Source organism: Takifugu flavidus, chromosome 1 (assembly GCF_003711565.1).
Source record: "Takifugu flavidus isolate HTHZ2018 chromosome 1, ASM371156v2, whole genome shotgun sequence".
NCBI lineage: Eukaryota > Metazoa > Chordata > Actinopteri > Tetraodontiformes > Tetraodontidae > Takifugu > Takifugu flavidus.
In genome coordinates, this window is record NC_079520.1 from 8,773,860 (window position 1) to 8,791,999 (window position 18,140).

The window sequence follows — 18,140 nt, forward strand, 5'->3', positions numbered from 1 at the left end:
AACAACCAGCCCAGGCTTGATTTGCCACCTTCGGAACTGGTTTAAACAGGTTGATTTGGTCCCTGTATGCAACAGATAAATGAGATCCGCCTCCCGGCCTCAGGTATGATCGCGCCAACGGCTGATGCTAAAATTAGAGGGCAAAGTGCCTTAACTGGCTTTACACAACCTCAACAGGCTTCCTGCTACAGTATTTTTCCATCGATTCGGCATAACCTTTCAATCTTTTTGAATTGCTGTGATAACTCAGCGTGTGTGTGTGTGTGTGTGTGTGTGAGTGTGAGTGTGAGAGAGAGACTGCTGGGAGCTGCAGAGTTTTATGGCGGGAATCAGCTCTTTTATCCCAGCTTCACTCATCCAGTTGGAGCCTATTCGTCAAGCCAAATGAGCTCTGTCCCCCGTCCTCATGCCAGCATAATAAAATGTGGCCTCCTCTCTGTTGTTTAGGGCTCTTAAGACAGATGAGAGGTCGCATCAGCACAACTGCTAGCAGTGGTAACTTCGACCTGCTTCTGTTCCCACGTTACATCCAAATTCCCGCTGCCTGTCTTTGCTTTAGACCTAAATGAGTCGGTGTCCCCAGGGACAACTTACGAGTCCACCCTACCTTCTATAATAAAACTTACCACACTTGTAATACCAAGTGGGCTTGTGCCAGAATCTCTGCTTGATGTAGTTGACCTCGGCCCTTGTCTTTTTAAAATCTAAAAGTAATATTAATCAGACTTTTCCTCCATAAAAAGTTCTGAGTCCCTTTGACTTCTGGTCAGCAGCATGTGATGGAAATCAGAGGAGGGGGGAGTCGACCTTGATAATGCCATAATTGTAAGATCACTCGGCATATTCTGCTCCCGACGTGGTGGCTATGGACCAGAGGCAGCTTTAGAGCAGGCAAGGAAACTTGGCCCTTACACCAGATACCACCATAGCCATTAGTTCTCCTCTGGGATCTCCTCGTTGCCAAGACCACAAAAAACACACAGTTTGCTAATTTAGTCTTTCCATCCTGCACTCCTCCTAAATCCTTCCTCCTCCTTTGCATTACTCCCCTCACTGAGACTCAAATCTGTTTAAAACAGGCCTTTTTAGTCTCTTTAAGTACTTCAATGATCTGCCAGGCCAGAAGTGGCATGCTCTGTTGCTGTGGCTGGTTGCCTTTAATGTCCCAGTTGTCCGAGGGAGGAGATTTGAGGTACAAGCTGCTGTTATATTGTAAAAACCCAAATCAGGCACACGTGGATGCCATGAATATTACATTATGAAATCCCAGAAATGCATCTCTCATCTGTTTTAGGTCCATCCTTTATACCTGGCACTAATTTGTGAAATTCCAGTCAGGCCACTCCTTTTGACCAGTGCTGGTAGTAAAATGCATCTCCTTTCTTTACTTAATGGTCAGATCACCATTCTGGCTTTAGCAGCCTCACATCCTGGTCTCTCAGGCTCTCTTCTTGCCTAAATGACTCTGTAGTTTGGATTCTGGGAGGTTGGAAGCTGCAAAATCTGCCAAAATAGGACGGACAGCAACACCTCACATGCGCGTGCGTGTTTGACCACAGAGCGGTTTCATGTGGTCCAGAGATGTATTTGTGTTTGCTCTTATGTACCCTGTGGTCACAGATCATCCCTGACCACCGTTTAGAACGCTCACATCCCCAACACTTTTCATCTGAAATTTAATCTGCCCACACACCTTTAGGTTGAAATCCTATTACAAAGAGGAAGAAACTGTTCCGGAGTGCTGTCTGATCACTCGGAATACGATGCATCAAGCGTGCTTTTGCAGCTAAATCTGATCTCTGGATGTAATTCTGTTGTGCCTGTTGATGATGTGACTGAGTGAACAGCCTGTTTAGCCTGAGTGAGTGTGTTTTATCTCACACCTGTGACAGCGCTCCATACTGGGCCCAACAGCCGCTGAGCTCGACTGTCTGAGGCAGCTGCCAGACAGCTTTTGTGTTGTGGATGACGCAGAACTAATTACAGGAAGATACAAGATTCAGCCACCTGAAACACATTCACACACACACACGCACACACACACACACACACACACACACACACACACACACACACACACACAAAAAGCATTAGGACACAGATATTAGCAAGATTAGTTGTCAGGGTCTTTGTTAATTTTTTGCAATGTTGAGAGTTTTTTAAACGAATCTGTGACTTTATAAAGTGCAGTATAAGGGCGCTATTCCCAAACACACGCTGCCATTTTCTGTGCGAGAGGGGAGCTTTAAGCGCGGCGCTCTGTTGGCTCAGCTGTGGTGGCGGCTGGTACATGCTGTCTCTGCAATTTCTCCAAGTTCCTTGTGTGTTTTGACACGAAAAGTGATTTGTTGCCAAGGGTCACACACAACAAGTTGGCTACAAAGCAAGGCTTATTTGTAGTCGATCAAGGTTAGCATATCACACTTGATGAACTCTAGCCCCGCAGTAAATAGTTAAGCCTCTAGTGCACCGCCAGTTACCGTAATATTCTAATAAAATCAATAGCTCTACAGTTAAGCTGAATAAAAAAGGTAATATGTTTTCTTTTTTTAGTGGATTTCTTTTCTGTATTGGGAAATCCTGCCATAATAAACAATAGCTACAGGTGGTTGGGGGGTTATTTGCTTAAACCAGAAAAGATCTGATACACAGATGCTCATTTGCACAAAAGCTGTTATCAGTAAGAGCTCATTCTAGGGTGAGGCGGCCTGAGTGTTAACACCAGGACAGGTCACCAGTTCATCCCAGGAGTGATGTATAGAGCAGAGAAACAACCAAACACCCTTCATTTCTTTCTTTCAACAATTACTGGTGGTGCAAACAGAGCATGAGAAGACCAATAACTACAGTCCAACCAGATTTCTACAGCACGTTTTTACCTAAAATATTTCAAATATTTCAATAAATATATTACAATTGGCAGCAGATGACAGGGAATCCTTCACACCGGCCTCATCTTCCCCTTAGACATAAACAAACTCCCGTCTGTGCGGCGTTTAACCACGAGGGTCCAGTGTCCGCCTGGATGTTCTCCCTGAACACCTGGGTGGCAGCCTCCACTCTGGCCATATCTACCGCAGCCATTTTGGGACATACATCCCTCCTTGTCCTGTGGCTTGTAAGAGATCTTAAAAAGGAAACTCCCGCAGAATGTTCTAGCGTCAGAAGTGGACGGTTCAGCCTCTATCAGGAAAACAGATCTTGGGTGAAGGATAAACCGCTCCTCAGTTTGAATAGGGAAACCTTTATGCAGCCTTAGCTCATTCTGATCAAAGCTGATTTAAATGGCCCGAAAAAGACAATTTGTTCTGTTTAAAACTTGTTGAGGCCTAATTAGCAGCACTCACCTAATGCACAGACGAGGAAGATGCAGTAACCCACAAAAGGTCTAGGCCACAGATTACAATTACAATTTGTTCAGACACTATGCTATAATCCACATCTGCGCACACACACACACACACACACCCCAAATCATGGAGCTATTTATATTTCGATTTACCCTCAAACCTATGCCCTTATACCATATTCTACCGCAAACACAAATTTGAGTAATTTATATTAACTTTATTAAAATAATTTATTGAAGACACCAGAGGATGTAATTAATTAATTAAACTCATTTGGGGAAAGGCCGTTTAGCTCATGTGTTTTTGTTTTTCCTCCCCGTCGGGCTTGTTTAGAATTTCATGCCTCGACAGCTGGGTTAGGATTTAAAATGGTGAGGAAAAGAATGCACCTGATCTACAAAGGAGGCATTGAGTGTACAGACCTACACGGCTATCAAAGCACTGCGCAGCCAGCAGGCAACGATTAGCAGGGCGTAGCTCAAACCACATCTTTCCCTTTGACACACATTCATGTGCAAATACACACATATGCACACACACACACACTAACCTCAGGTGTATCCACTTCGGACACTCCCTGTCTATCCCGAATAACAAAATGAGAACAGCAGAGAGAACAGTGCACTTTGATGGCTACTCTCAAAGAAACATTAGTCAATGTAACAGCATTTGGTCACATTCAGCACGGGTCTCCCAGTGTGGGTTTTTTGGTGGCCATGACAGAGGAGAAATTTCTCCATGGTTCCTGGAACACTCACTGTATCAGCCACTGTCTGTCACCCAAGGGTGGCACTGATACTCACTATCACGGTGCTTTTGACCTCGGAAATGTGTGCAAGGCAACAGCACAGGAAGCCAAACAAATAAAAAGGAACTTGGTGAACATAAGGGGTGATGTCATGCACAAGTCTGCAACACACCAGTCCCCCACATGGCCAATAGCTTCTTATGCTACTTCAAAGAGTAGGAAAAACTGTTTATCAGTTAACATGTCTAGGCGTCTTTATATGGTGCTTCAAGGAGAGATAGTGGCTGTTGTGGTGGTTTATTAGGCAAAGAGGTCAACAGGCCACTGCTTTTTCTAATTACCGCATGACTTGTCTGGGCAGAAACATTCCTTCAGTCTAGTTTTCTGTTTTATGTTCATAAGTTTTTAACCCCCCTGTAAGCTAGCCAAACATTTAAAGTGTGGTTTTTAATGACAAAATAGTTCAGTCGTCCAACCGATTTATAAAAAAAAGGCCTGTGTTCCCGGAAAGTGACGTGGATTTTTCAGTTTTGCAGGATTCTTTTACAGTGTTTTTACCTCCTCGTTTGCCCTCTTCCCGAGGAGCCACTGAACCATGTGGTCACAGTCTCTGGCTTTCAAAAGTCTGTGTGGGAGTTCGTGGAGACCCCACTTAGAGTCTGGACTTTGGGCTCCTTTCTGTCCACTCTTTCCCCCTCGGCGCTACTCAGTTCTGCCTATCTGAACACAGAGACTCTTTTTTTTTTTCTTTTTTTTTTTTTTTTATAATTGTTGAATCTGTTGCCGTCCTTAGCTCAGGAAGGTTTGAGAGAGTTTGAACTAATGACCTCAGTTCCTTTGTGATGTGCCTCAAAGGAATGGGGTATAAGTGCTTATTGCAGAGAGGAACGGCTGACGTGGAGTGCTCATTCTTCATATATCTGTGTTTCTCTGCTGGCATTTCCAAACAAATATGCCTTTTTATTCATAAGGATTTTAAGACATTACAAACAATCGAGATATTCTCTTTGTAGTATTTATAATACTTATCAAGGGTCATTGCTCTCACAACTTTAACAAAGATCTTTTCCCAGGGTGCATTGGTTTAAGAGTGGCCTTGTCCTTGTGTGCCTATGAGGATTAAGATGTTAGGAGGGAATGGAGGGCAAGTGTGTGTTATGTCTTCATCCATTTAATGTCACCAAACAGGCTGTTATCCAGGAGGTGGTCATGTTCTCATGACCTCACCTGGCCCCAGCAGAACTTCTGCCTAATGACCTGTGCTAATGGCAGCTGAAATCTGTTGTAGTCCACATTTCCATAGCAACCTTGGTCTCCAGGACACTTTGCAGTATTAGGCCAGTTTAATTTTTTTTTTATCAACAACAAAAATGTAAAATTCAAATAAAAATGATCAGAAGGTACAGGGTGCTGCATTACGACTTCAGTGACCCCAGAGCTGCCTTCACAGTTCGAATGATTAATCTCAGTTTGGAGAAGTGCATGTCATCCATCATCAGGACATCCTTTAGGCCTTACAGATGTTTCCATGACAGCCAGAGGGCAGTGGTTGTCCGCTGAAGTGAAATTAAAATAAAAGCATTTTTTTTGCTTGAAATATGTAAAAATCAAGTGTTGAAAATAGTCTGATCCTGATAATTTAGGCACTCTAATTGATTTAGATAGAGTAAAGGGGCTTTTCTAGTCAGACATGTGATTGGGGCATGTTTCTGCTGTAGCGTGTGAGTGGACAGTACCTAAAACTGAGGCGACTTGGGCACACAGTCACACAGCATGAATATCAATAACTCTCCAGGGCCGCCATGACTGTCAGGAGCAGATCTGCTCTGATTTATTCCAGTGCAAGAACAGGGCACTTCAGTCTAGCAAGTGGTTTAATTCACCTTTATATTGTGCTTGTCATTGCATTTCTGGTATTAATGGTCTTGCAAACATCATCTTTCATTAGTGGTGGGAGCCCTTGATTCTTTAAAATGTCTTTTTTAGAGTTACAATTTTGGAATAAAACCTTTTAAAGACACTGACCAGATGATATATTACCATACCTACTTAATTTGGCGAGTTCTATTCCACATTTTGTTCTATATATTTCCAGTTTAATTGAAGTGGGTATGAGACGTTTCGTAGCCCCTTCCTGTTTCTGTCTTCATTTTCTACATCCTTTTTGAAATCAACCTCTCCCCTGACAGCCCCCCTCCCTGTCATACTTTGTCCCCTGGGGTTGGAGGGAACCAACCCCAGGGCTCAGGCCTCTACATAACATGCATCTGAGGTAGAGCCTGAGAGGAACAGACCCTTAGCGCTGCATGAAGCAGCTAATTTCCTCTCATTATCAAGTGTATATGACGTTGAGTTGAAGGTTTCAAAGCCACTCTAACTAGAATTGTTTTTCTCCTCAGGGGCCACCAGCATAGCGTTTTTCATTTAAACCATGAAGTGTTCTTATGGAGGAGTGAATGGAGCTGCTGACTGTAAACTGTTGTGATACCACATTTGGAACCTATAATAAACGTGCACTGGCATCAGTGTAGAGCCATTGTATTTCATATTCTTCAGCATTGTGAGGGTTAACTACTGCTAAGCTAAGTTAAAATTAACAGAGAAAAGAAACCCAACTTTATTCCTAATTGCTTTCAAATAGCTTTGCCATAAAATTTAATTCTTTGTAATTTCTTAATAATGTGAAAAATTTAAATAGATTTGCATCACATTAACATATTAAATGTAATTTGTCCATCGTCAGAGACAACTTGCCAGGCTTACCCTCCCCCACGCTGCCTTTCATGCTGTCTGCTTCATTGTCCTCTCTGTGGGTTGCTATGTGTTAACCATGACAGCTTTTGTGGGAGCGTCACCCTGGTCTCGGAAGTACACAGAGAATCCACATTGGCATTCAGTCTAGCAGGAGAATTCCCCCTTTGGTCGATTGTCGTATGGTCTTCGTGCTTTGTGTGTGAAGTAAAGGAATCTGCATTAATTAAATCCTTTCTTCATGGTCCCTTTAAATTAGCTAGAGGAGCTGATGGAGTTAAGATTGTATTTATTGTGTGTACAGTGTATGTGGAGGAAAGAAAATTATGTTTAGTCAAACTTTTTTTCTTTTTCAATTTTGGATTTAAATGGCGACTTGGCTAAATTTAAATAGTTTGTGCTTTTTGGATGCTATTTGCTAAAGTTATTATAGGTTTCACTGAAGTTCTGCTCCTTAAACCGTGAGTTTTCAATAGTCACATATCAGCTTTTCAATTAACGTTTCCTCACAATTCCTTGAAGGGCATCACGTCAGTCCCTGCATACAACATGTTGAGGTGTCCTTGAGCAAGAGACTAAGACCACAAAGTGACATCCTTGATTTATGAATGCGTGTAATTAACTGAACCTGAAAGGATGAATGTACACTTGTTATGTCAAGTTTTAGTGTTAGAAAAGTGCTGCTGAATAAACATAATACAGCCTTTTATTTATGCAAGCTTTATAAAATAATTCTTGACATTTCAGCATCTGCTCTGAGTAACAGGACTAATCTAGAAGCTTTATTTCCTCTCAAACACACCCCAAGGGTTTAAAGTTCCCCGTGCTGTCTGTCAGCTCCTCCCTCCATTCAGCTAGACTCAGTTTATGTATTCAGCCCCATCGATTATTTGAAACAGGAAGTTGATATACATCTCAATAATAAGAACCCAAGCGGAGGCTCCACCAGGGCTGAGTTATAAGAGCATCATCTGGCCTTTGTCGTGCTGCATTTCATAATCAGTCCATGAGTAATATTTCTTGAATAAAAACAACTAGATCAACCCTCAAATTGGATCTCCTGTCTCTGCAGCATTATTGTAAATAAAGAAGACAGAGAAGTGTAAATCATGTTCAGAGATAATATTGTTCTCTGAATGAATGCTTAAAAAAGTATTGAACTGTTGTTTATAGGATGGGCATGTCCCTGTGGGCTCGGGCCTTGGACTTTGATGAGGAGGAAAGCTCATGCAATGAACTGTAATCATTTTTACATCATCTCGGGGCAGGACTGTATAATTAGAAGGGCTTGATTTCCAAGACCACAGCAGGGGCCGAAATTGAAGGCCCAGCCTTGACCAGGGTTTAGTAAAGTAACTGAAATAGCCTTGGTGAGTTTCTGTCCTTGCGCCCCTCTGCACCATAAAGTGTTGGTCAGAGAAGTCACAGTAGCCTTCGAGGGTCCGTTTGCCAGCACTTCGATGACCAACTTTGATGTGGTCCATCAGGATCCAGGATGAACAACCCAAATTACAACTTCATCTTAATCTCTTTACCATGCAATATGGCTAAAACCTACAACCACCACATCCCTCTGCCGCCGCCGCCGCCGCGCCGCCGCCGCTGCTGCAGTAAATAAACACACAGCAGAGCTCGCTGTAGCCACGGGTTCTCCTAATATTTGTGTTTCACTGCAGCTCCAGAATTAACAGCAAAAGGAAAGTGAATTATAAAGAAGGATCGAAAAAGTGGCCATGACTCACACACACACACACACACACACACACACACACACACACTCTTCCCTACTGTCCCATTAAATTGTGCCAATAAAGTACGTCCCACTCAGGTCAGTGTGATAGCAGATTCCTCTGTGGACTTTGAGTCATTCCCACACTGTCCTCATTTGCTGACATGCAGAGGTGTCGCTGAGACCTTTCTGTTTCCTGTTTCTTGCATTCTTTGTTGTCTAGGAGCCTTTTAAATACAGAACCGTTTTTGTCCCCTGTGGTGAGGCAGAGGGGTGGCAGACAGGGGTCTCTGTTTCGGATTAGCCCGGCAGGCCAACAGCAGTCCTCTCCCAGGGGAATGAAGTAGACGGTAATAGCGGTCGCCCTCTTGTACATCAGTCTACGCTGATTTCTCCAAACCCCGGCAGCACATAGGCGTCAGTACTAATCTGGTGAATTCTGTTCAAGCAGGAAAACTTTTAAAAAAAGGCTAATTGCCATTACTGTGGTTGGCCACAGCTGCAGGTCTGATCTGGCCTCTTCTCTTTGGTTTGTGTTATTAGTTAGGTATTACGTGTTAGCTTGAGGTTGATAATTCAGACATTTTAATTTGTGGCCATGATGAGTAGGCAACTTTGATGCCGCAGAATGAGATGTTATGCCCTTAGCTGGCTCTGCTACTAGAATGGTCTTTCCAGACAGGGTGGCTTCTCAGTAAATCAAAACCATTTTCTTCCATTTGAGGCTTAAATTGTGCTGAGCAAAGTCATTGACAAGGTAAGTCAGTTGCAAGCTTGCAACATTTTTCCCCTTTAGAGACTGTGGGGAGCCATATTTGTGAGGAGAACCAATTCTGGTGTCACATTAGGTAAGACAGAGTAAACCTAGGGAATAACTTGTCCTAAATGTAAATTTGAGCTCTATGACAGCGTGAAAAGACTCTTGATACTTTTGATGCCAGAGACAACATAGCAGGAAGCATCGCTGCTTTCTCAGGCTAATGTAAACCTTTTCCCACCACTGAGGGTTTCTATTTCAAGCCATTAAAGTACCGTAGCGGACTGATTCCGTTTTTGATTTTTCCATGTTTGGGGGTTTTGGGTTCATGTTTATTTGCACAAATTCCGACACATCTCTGGTATTTTTTTTTATTGATGTTCAAAGTATAATCTTACATCACATTGCAGACATTTCAACAGAAACTTCAGTGTGGTTTCTGAGTGACGCGTTATCTCGGTTACCTCTGAGGTCAATGACAAAGTCTCATTTACTTTACTGATGGGATGTCCTTCTCATGTGCCCTAGTGGCATGAGAAACACTCACCAACCCATGACCCGGAGTTTAAACACATATTATGAAGCTCTGCCAGGTCTCTTTTTCAGCCGCTCTTCCTCGTTTATCTTCTTGAGTAGACGAGGCATCTTGTATTTGCACTGAAGGTGTCATAGTGTCTATAGTGAACTGTACACATTGCAAACAAGTAAATCACACAACAAACGCTCTCCAGCTCACTTTCTCAGCCCTGAAAAGGCCACACAAAGAGCTCAACTGGACCAAGACTCCCTCCTGCATCCAGAAATACAAATGCTATTTTTAAACCCCCTTTTCTCCCCAACAGGTGACGTCCACAGCCACAGCACCCAAAGCAGATTCCCACCCGAGGGAAACCCTCCACCCCAGGGGCCTTGCAACCTTCACCCTAATCTGCCAGACGATGTTTTCAGATTAAGTCTCGCCAAGGGAGTGTCCATGTCTCTCCCATCCTCGCCTCTCCTGCCCCGACAGTCCTACATGATGCCCCTGCGCTCTAGCAAGAGATCACCAGGTACTGCCTGCATCATTCATATATATGATTTGTTCCAACCATGACGACTCTTATTGAAAATATCCGTCAGCACCAACAGTTAACCGCACATTTATTTTCATGGTAAGCAGTTATTAAACATTTCTTGTTCTTTTTTATATCTAAAACATCTTTGGAGAGGCAGTTTCTGGCATTCATACCACCCATTCGCAGCCACCCCTCCTACCTTTGTATCTGATCACTTTGTGTAGATCTCCAACTGCACTTGATGTTTACACTACTGACTGGTAATGGGTGTGTGTTTATACTGGAGCTAATTGTGAGTCCTCCTCCATCCACCATGTTGAGAACATGCTTGTCAGCAGCTGTGGGGTGCTTCAAAGCAGGGGATACCATTGTATCAGAACTTGTTTCAACTTGAGTCTTTGTAATCCAGAGATGTGAGAAGAGGAAAGAAATCCTTTTAAGTGGTCAGTGTGGTGTCACACAGAGATGATCCGTGCCTATCTGCTCTTTGTTTAGACTGGTTCAAACTTTGTTTAATGTGTAAAGGAGGTAATAGGAAGGAGAGCTCAATTATGTCCACACTAGTAGGAGTTCAGAAGGTCATTGTCAAAAGCACGTGTATTTTTAAAGGCATGCTGAATTCGCAAATGGAAATGTGGCTCCGCCAAACTGATTTGTTTTTATCCAAGTGGATTAAATTGACAGGGGCTGGATGAAGACTCACTGCTGAAATCCAGACAAAATGGCCTTTAAATGCTTTGGCCATGAGAATTCTAAATGAAAATGGACTCAGCAGAGTCTCTAGTTGTATGTTATAAAATTCCAAACACAGATGAAAGAAACAGCAAAACTGCACATTCCTAAAAACAATCTTTCATTCCTTTATTTTTTTTTGCACGTAGCCTTTCTACAGACTTGCTTTGTTCAAGGTCACATGTCTGCAGAAATGTCAGCAGATTGACTGGTTTGTTTCTTGCATTAAATGGGTTGGGAGGTTAACTTTTCCATTTCACCCACTTCTCATCAGAAAGGCTGTGCGTTATGTAATGTTTGGGTGTAAAAGCTAGATGCAACAATAGTCTCCCGCTTTATTTTAGGAGAAAAGCCCTCCTAAAAACGCACAATAGTTGGGTCAGTGAGGTTACATTTTTTTAAGCTATGACCTTAATATTACAGCATAGACGGACCCATGAAATATACATCTACAAACATGGAGGGGAAACAGGACAGCCAAGGTTGGGTTTGTGAAGGTGAAAAACACCTTGGGGATTGGGAAGAGGAACACTCCCCCTACTTCTAATTCCCCCTTGCTGTGCTTGGAGGCATGACAAAAAGCAAAAAATAGACCATCAAGCAAGGATGTTATGGAGGACAGCCGGGGGGAGGTGAGATGGCGGTCTGGAAGCTCAACTGTCCTCACAGGTAACTGTGAAAACCCTGAGAGGCACAGTTCACACCCCCAGTTAATAAACACACTGCAGTAAATGTCTCAGTTCAGCGAGGAAACAAGGTTTGTACGGCGGGTCTGTTCTCTCTGAGCCCCAGACGTGACGCAGTGTGATATTCTCCAATTAAGACTCCTCCCCTTTAATTACACTGATAATCTGTCACAGTTCAATTATTGCGCAGTATAAATGACTCTGTTTCTAGTCAGAAAGGCTTGCTATACAGCTCGTTTTCACCCTTTTATTCCTTTCACAGTTGCAGGATCTAGTTTGTGGTTTAGCGTCGTTTCCAGGCACATTTGAAAGTCTCTCACAGTTTGGAATGCTCAGACTTATAGTGGTCGTTTTCTTCTTGAAAGCCCAACAGAAGACAAAAGAGCAACGCCGAGTTAATTAGGAGTGTGACGGATGCCTGAACCACAAAGTCCTGGTGGCGTTGAGTGCCACCGCTTTGATCAACTAAACCCTGAGCTTAACCATGGAACACAGCACACTGGCATGTGTTGAGCAGCACCTAGGTTTTATAGTCTTAATAGTTTACAGACCCTGGAAAGCCTGTGTTAGACGTATACTGCAGCAGTGCTACCCGAATGAACCAATTTATTTTCTAATCCTTCACAAATCAGAGATCAATACTCTAAAGGTTGCACCAACTGGGCGAGACATTGTTTATCGTACTGTAAGTGGGAGTTTAAGTGCTTTTTGTGACATTCAATCCCTGCGCGCCACCTCAGGCAGCCTCCTGGGTATTTCCACAGTGACCTCCTCTGGCTACCACATGCTACTGTACGATCACTGGATTAACAGCGTCTTTTCCTCCTGGCTATACTGGTTATTGCGCTGCATTTGTGGAAAGATGACGCCTTTGCAGTTGTTTAACAAGTAGGAGTCTGAGGTGTTTGTTGTGGTGCCACTAAGCTAGAGGGTGACCTTTCTCTACTCGGATGACAAACCAGTTAGCCGCTCATTGCTACCTCTGCTGCCTGCGAGGGATCATAAAACGGCAATTCATGTTAACGTATTGCCGATACGGGCAGTGTATCATTACAATTTGCATATCTGCAATGAGGTCATTGGGGTGATGGTCTTGCGTAGGCTGCAGATGCATCTTAAAATGAGTTTTTTTTCTGTAATAGAGCTTCAGTTTGTAATGGTTTGGAGTCTGGTTTGCTCTCTCTGTCTCTTTGGCTCTCTCGCAGACATGCACACAATGTGGTCTTATATCATGACCTTTTGGTTGCTTATCTCTTTATCAGAGGTTTCTGTCAGCCAAAATGGAACACCATCTATTGGATGCTTTCAGAGGTTTGAGCTACTGCGCTGTCACAGTGGGTTCTGTTGTTAGGAAGTATACACAGTTTTTAAAGCTTAAGGGATGTTACCGCAGGAGATCACTTCAGAAATCAAACTTTAGCAACTCCAGTTGGGTGGAAAAGAATGAACAGTAGTTCCATTTTAATTTGATGATAATGAGTTGTTAATTTACTGAGAATGTTCTGACCAGCAACTAGATCGTCCTTTACATTAGCAGGTGAGTTTGCACTTATCAACACAATGGCAACACCGGTGGAAAAGCTGTAGCCCCTTTTTCAGGTGAGCTTTCCTGAAGCCAGCTCTGGAGTATTGACAGTAAACAGACAACCCTGAGGGAATATTGATGGATTTCTGTGAGCTTAGGCTTAAAAAGATCATCAGTGGTACCGACACCCTTTGAAAGCTCCCTCTGATCAGCCCCCGGTGAAAAGTTATATCCAGCTCCTCAGTTCACTGCGCAGGATTTTGCTTCTCACCACATGCAGCTTCCTTTTCATCTACATGGAAAACCTACATTTAGGCTTGTGGTTTGATACAAGGCGACAAACGGTCCTAATGAAAGTGAAACAAGGACATACTTTATCTTCCTCAAAGCATTTCAAATGTATCAGGATGGAAAGATGGAATGGATCATAAATAAACGTTTATATTTCCAGTTCATAATGCACCTAGAATGTTTACTTAAGTATTGTTGCACTCGTGTCTCAAACAGCTCACTTTTTTTCCTCATTATTTCCTCTTTTTATTTCTAAGACTGACATTTAAGGCATAAAAGCATCAGTCATGGGACTGGTTTTCTACATCCCCTCATTCAGAAGCTAAAATGTGAAAGAGTCAAGAGTCCATCTTAAAGAATGCAGAAATACTGCTGGATCATTTCCTTGTCATGAACAATCCATTGCTTTGTGTGTGTGTGTGTGTGTGTGTGTGTGTGCGTGTGTGCGTGTGTGTGTGAGTGTGAGTGTGAGTGTGAGAGATAAAACCCTAGAGCTATTCTATTCTATGCGTCTCCACCATCTGTTAACTTGTATAGTCATATAGACTGGTTATTATGCATTTCAATTCAGAACATTTATTATACATGCAGTAGGTTCCTGTCAAACTAGTCGCTCACTTTTTTAAAGAATGTGACATTATGATATTAGTGGACTTGCAAAATTGAGAGCAGCATACTTTTATCTTCCTGACAGGAGTTTTGGGGGCTTGAAACCAGAATATGCATTGAATATATTTATATCTTCCGCAACTCCAAAAGTATATATATATAAATCTTTTTGAGATTTTCTTGGCGAATCTATGAATCCTGCATCAGCCTCTTTTCTTATTAATGTACTTTAGACGCACCAAGATGTGACCAGGTTGATAACTGGATGATATTTCCAGCAAATGAAAAGATAGATGGATGATTATCCTCCTGTCAGTGTTTGGTTTGTTCATTGTGTGCTGAGATCTCATTTTTGTGGCTTTCTCTGTCTTGATCTGCTTCAAGGGTCATACATCTGACGCTTCTATTACTGTGACCTTTTCACGCCTGTTCCAAACTGCAATTGCTCATTCGTCAATGCTTCCATCTGAAAGGGCAAAGCGGTAATGACACCCTGTTAAAATCTGATCAGATCTTGAATGGAAAATAAACTCTGTGCTGTCTTTTGCCATGCTACTTAAACTACTTTTGCTCGCACTCAGTCATCCTTGTGACTCACTTTTGACATCCGTAAATAAAATAAACCCTGGAAGATAGTCTGCAGTTTGCAGTTGTTCTGGAATATTTACTTAGGGACACTAATAGGAGTCCTGTGACTCTCAGTGATTGTGCCTGACTCTCCATAGATGAATAGAGGTTTTCAGGGAAGAGATTGGGGGGGTTTGCTTTGTCTACCTTTAGCTACCCACTTAGGTTCCAGTTTGTGTCGTTTAGGGGTTTTACCTGAGGATTAGGGCGGTTTACAAAGCCAGAAGCTCCCTTCAGGTAGAAGGATCACCCATCCTCACTATGCATTTCAAGTTACATATCCATAGGTGGCACTGTGCATCAAGCTGACTCTCCCGCCCATTCTTGGTTTGTTACAATAACCCTTGTCGATTATTTCACCTCACTTGACTCCTGCTGTATTCTCCCACCCCCTCACTGACCCCCACTGCTAGCAGTTGTGGCTTTGACCACAGCTGTGGTTCAAAAAAATGTTCCATTAAGCAATGTTCCATCATTTAAAAAGAGGTAGGAGTGACTGGATAAGAAAAAGCATTAATGGGAAATGTCTCTCTGTTCTTCCAGCTGAGCTTTATATTATGCTTGAGGTTTACACACGCTGTCACCTGATAACGGGGGTCCGTGAGGAGGATGGTTGGATTTGGTTACAGTGGGTCATGGATGGAGCAACGTGCAGACGGTGGTCCCAGGAAAGCCGGGCTCTTTCATTATTCTTAATAATGTGTTTATCTTCCTATTCCTGATTATGTTTTCCTTGTCTGGACTTATGCCTTTAATTTAGATTTACACTTTCCAGAGATGATTTGTAAATATATGCAAACCTTTGTTATTTTCATGAGTTATTATTTAGTCTAACGTCTCTGCCTCTGTGTCTAAACATTTATATCAGCACGATTATCCTTTGAATCTCCTCAAGTTAAGAACCTTATTATATCCATTCAGAGTGGATTAAAAGACTCTTCTTTCAAAGTACTCTGTATGCTGTAAACAGAACGGGCAAATGCTGTTGTGCACGCAAACGGCGACGCTGTAATGACGGAGTTCTGTCTGAGTGGTTTATTTTGAGTTTGGCACGGTGAGCAAGCTTTCTCTGTGGAGTTTTGGGATTTTCTAATTTTGTCAGGGTGCGAACAGTGAAAACACTGTGACCAACCAGCGTTATCTCTTCATCAGGTCTCATCTGACCTGCGTTGGAACACCTGGACAGAGCTTAATCCACATTTTGAATGAAGCGCACACCCCGGTTGCACTGCGTACAGCATGCAGACAACATGTGCGTGCGTTTGTTTAAGAAGTCGTTTCACAAAGTTCATGAAGAGGCTAATTATTGTGGTTTCCTGCTGTAGTTTGGAATTTGTGAGCCGGATTGTAGTGTGAGGGTTTTCAACCGGAAGTTTCTGGCAATGCAGACACATTTCCGATCTGAAGACAGACCAGAGCTGCCATCAGCGCGGCGAGATGTCTCCGTGCGTGCGTGTGTATGAGTGTGTAAGTTTATGCAAGCTACAGAGTGCAGCCAAGCCTGTCCAACTAAGACACCTCCGCCTCTCATCTCTAGTCCCATCTGGAACACGTTAATCCATCGAGAACTCTCCCTCTCCTCCTCTCTCTCTTCCTCTCTCTCTCATATCACAATTATCTCTCCCTCCCTCTCTCTCTCACCCTCCCGCTCCCTGTATCTTTGGTTCATACTCACAGGTCCTAGCAGAAAGCCCAAATATGTGGAGAGTCCTCGCATCCCCTCTGATACCATTGCTTCAGCACTGAGGAAGGTGGCTGATAATAAGGAGTCCAAACAGAATGGTGAGTCCTGTTTCAGATCCCTTTCTGTTCGACTGCCTGTGCTTTCTGTGAAGAACTGAAACAGTTAAGCTTGAACAACTTATATATTTCCTGTCGTGTATTTTGGTATGCGTGCCTCTGTGCCTCTGTTAAATAGCGTGTCATAGCTGTGTCTGTTGGGGTCACGGGTATTTCTCTGCAATGTAAGAGTAACATTAGCTCTTGAATTTACCCGTCTGTTTAAGCAGTGTCCCTTCATGTAGCCTCTTACACAAACACACTATAGTGCTGTGTTTATTTTTAAATGTGTGTTTGGATTACAGCGGAGTCTGTTTTCCAATGTTTGGGGACAGATACCTTCTGTCCCACCAGTGCTCCGTCTTTGGTTCCTGGAAATGTGCTTGGAGATAATACCTTGGATGATACAAGAAAATTTTCAGCAAATGCTTGTGTTTTGTCCTGTTTTAACTGTGTGAACTGTGCGAGCACGCAGTTGTCTTCTTTTTTTATGTGATTTTGTGGTTTGGACTCAACAAAATGGTGAGTTGTGAGTTCCAAGTGCTCTCGGACAGTGGTTGAATTCCTGTTAGGGGTTTAAATGGCATTCTGTGCAGAGCGAGCACACGCAGACAAGTGCATGTCTTTACACGGGGCCACGTACACCCAGACCAGCGTGGACGTGGTTGACAGCTGCATACCAAGCTGCAAGGGTGTGTTCAGCTGGCAGAGAGCAGCGTGGCCGCTCAGAGCTACAGATATTGGATCCCAATTAGGCAAAATGTTATCTTCAGTAATAAATGATTTTGGGATGAATTATTTAACACTTTGAATTTTGTAATTCATGAGTTGAATCTTTGCATTTTTTATCATTATTATAGGACCCCAATTAATGAGCATTCTAAAATATTAGACAATAATAGTAATTATTGCATTGCCATTATGTTTAGAAATAGAACAAAGTTCTCTTTTTATTTCTTGTATAATAATCAGTATCAATTTAAAATTGACAGATTATGGATATTTACCTGTGCTTATTGTAAGTATAGTGAAAAATGACTGATACAACAACCGAGTCGGGTGAAGGTACCTGTTGCTTTTATATACTCATTATGGACAAATATCCCAATAATCCATCTTACTCAAGGAAGCCATGGTTAGCACAGAAGAAATACAGCTTGGAAGGAGCAGGCATGAGTCAATTTACTGAGGTAATTATGTTCCATTAAGCCCTTTATAAATTCTAGCACAATAATGGCTGATTGTGATTGTCCAGATGTGGTGGAATGAGGCCCCTTGCACAGCTGTTGGCTTCTGAGAACAGCTAGAAATTCTACTGTCTCCAGTAGAGTAGCATGTGTTCAGCTTCACACCAGGACTCTGTCTGTTATTTCCCACCACCTACATTTTGATATAGGTTGTCCACGTGGCGGGGAGTCATTTCCGTCCCAATTAAGTTCACAATGGCACAGTGTTGTTTTGTCATCCTTCAGCCTGTTTTCTTCCACCTCAGAGAGAAACA

At 42.8% G+C, this 18,140-nt stretch overlaps 1 protein-coding gene across 1 annotated transcript in view; it reads left to right on the plus strand.

Moving 5' to 3' along the window:
• The window catches only part of tanc1b (tetratricopeptide repeat, ankyrin repeat and coiled-coil containing 1b), a 57,216-nt gene that overhangs the window by 8,523 nt on the left and 30,553 nt on the right, over positions 1 to 18,140 (plus strand). The window contains 2 exon segments of the mRNA XM_057032768.1: positions 10,178 to 10,384; positions 16,538 to 16,642. Coding sequence (XP_056888748.1) covers positions 10,178 to 10,384; positions 16,538 to 16,642 — 312 coding nt within the window.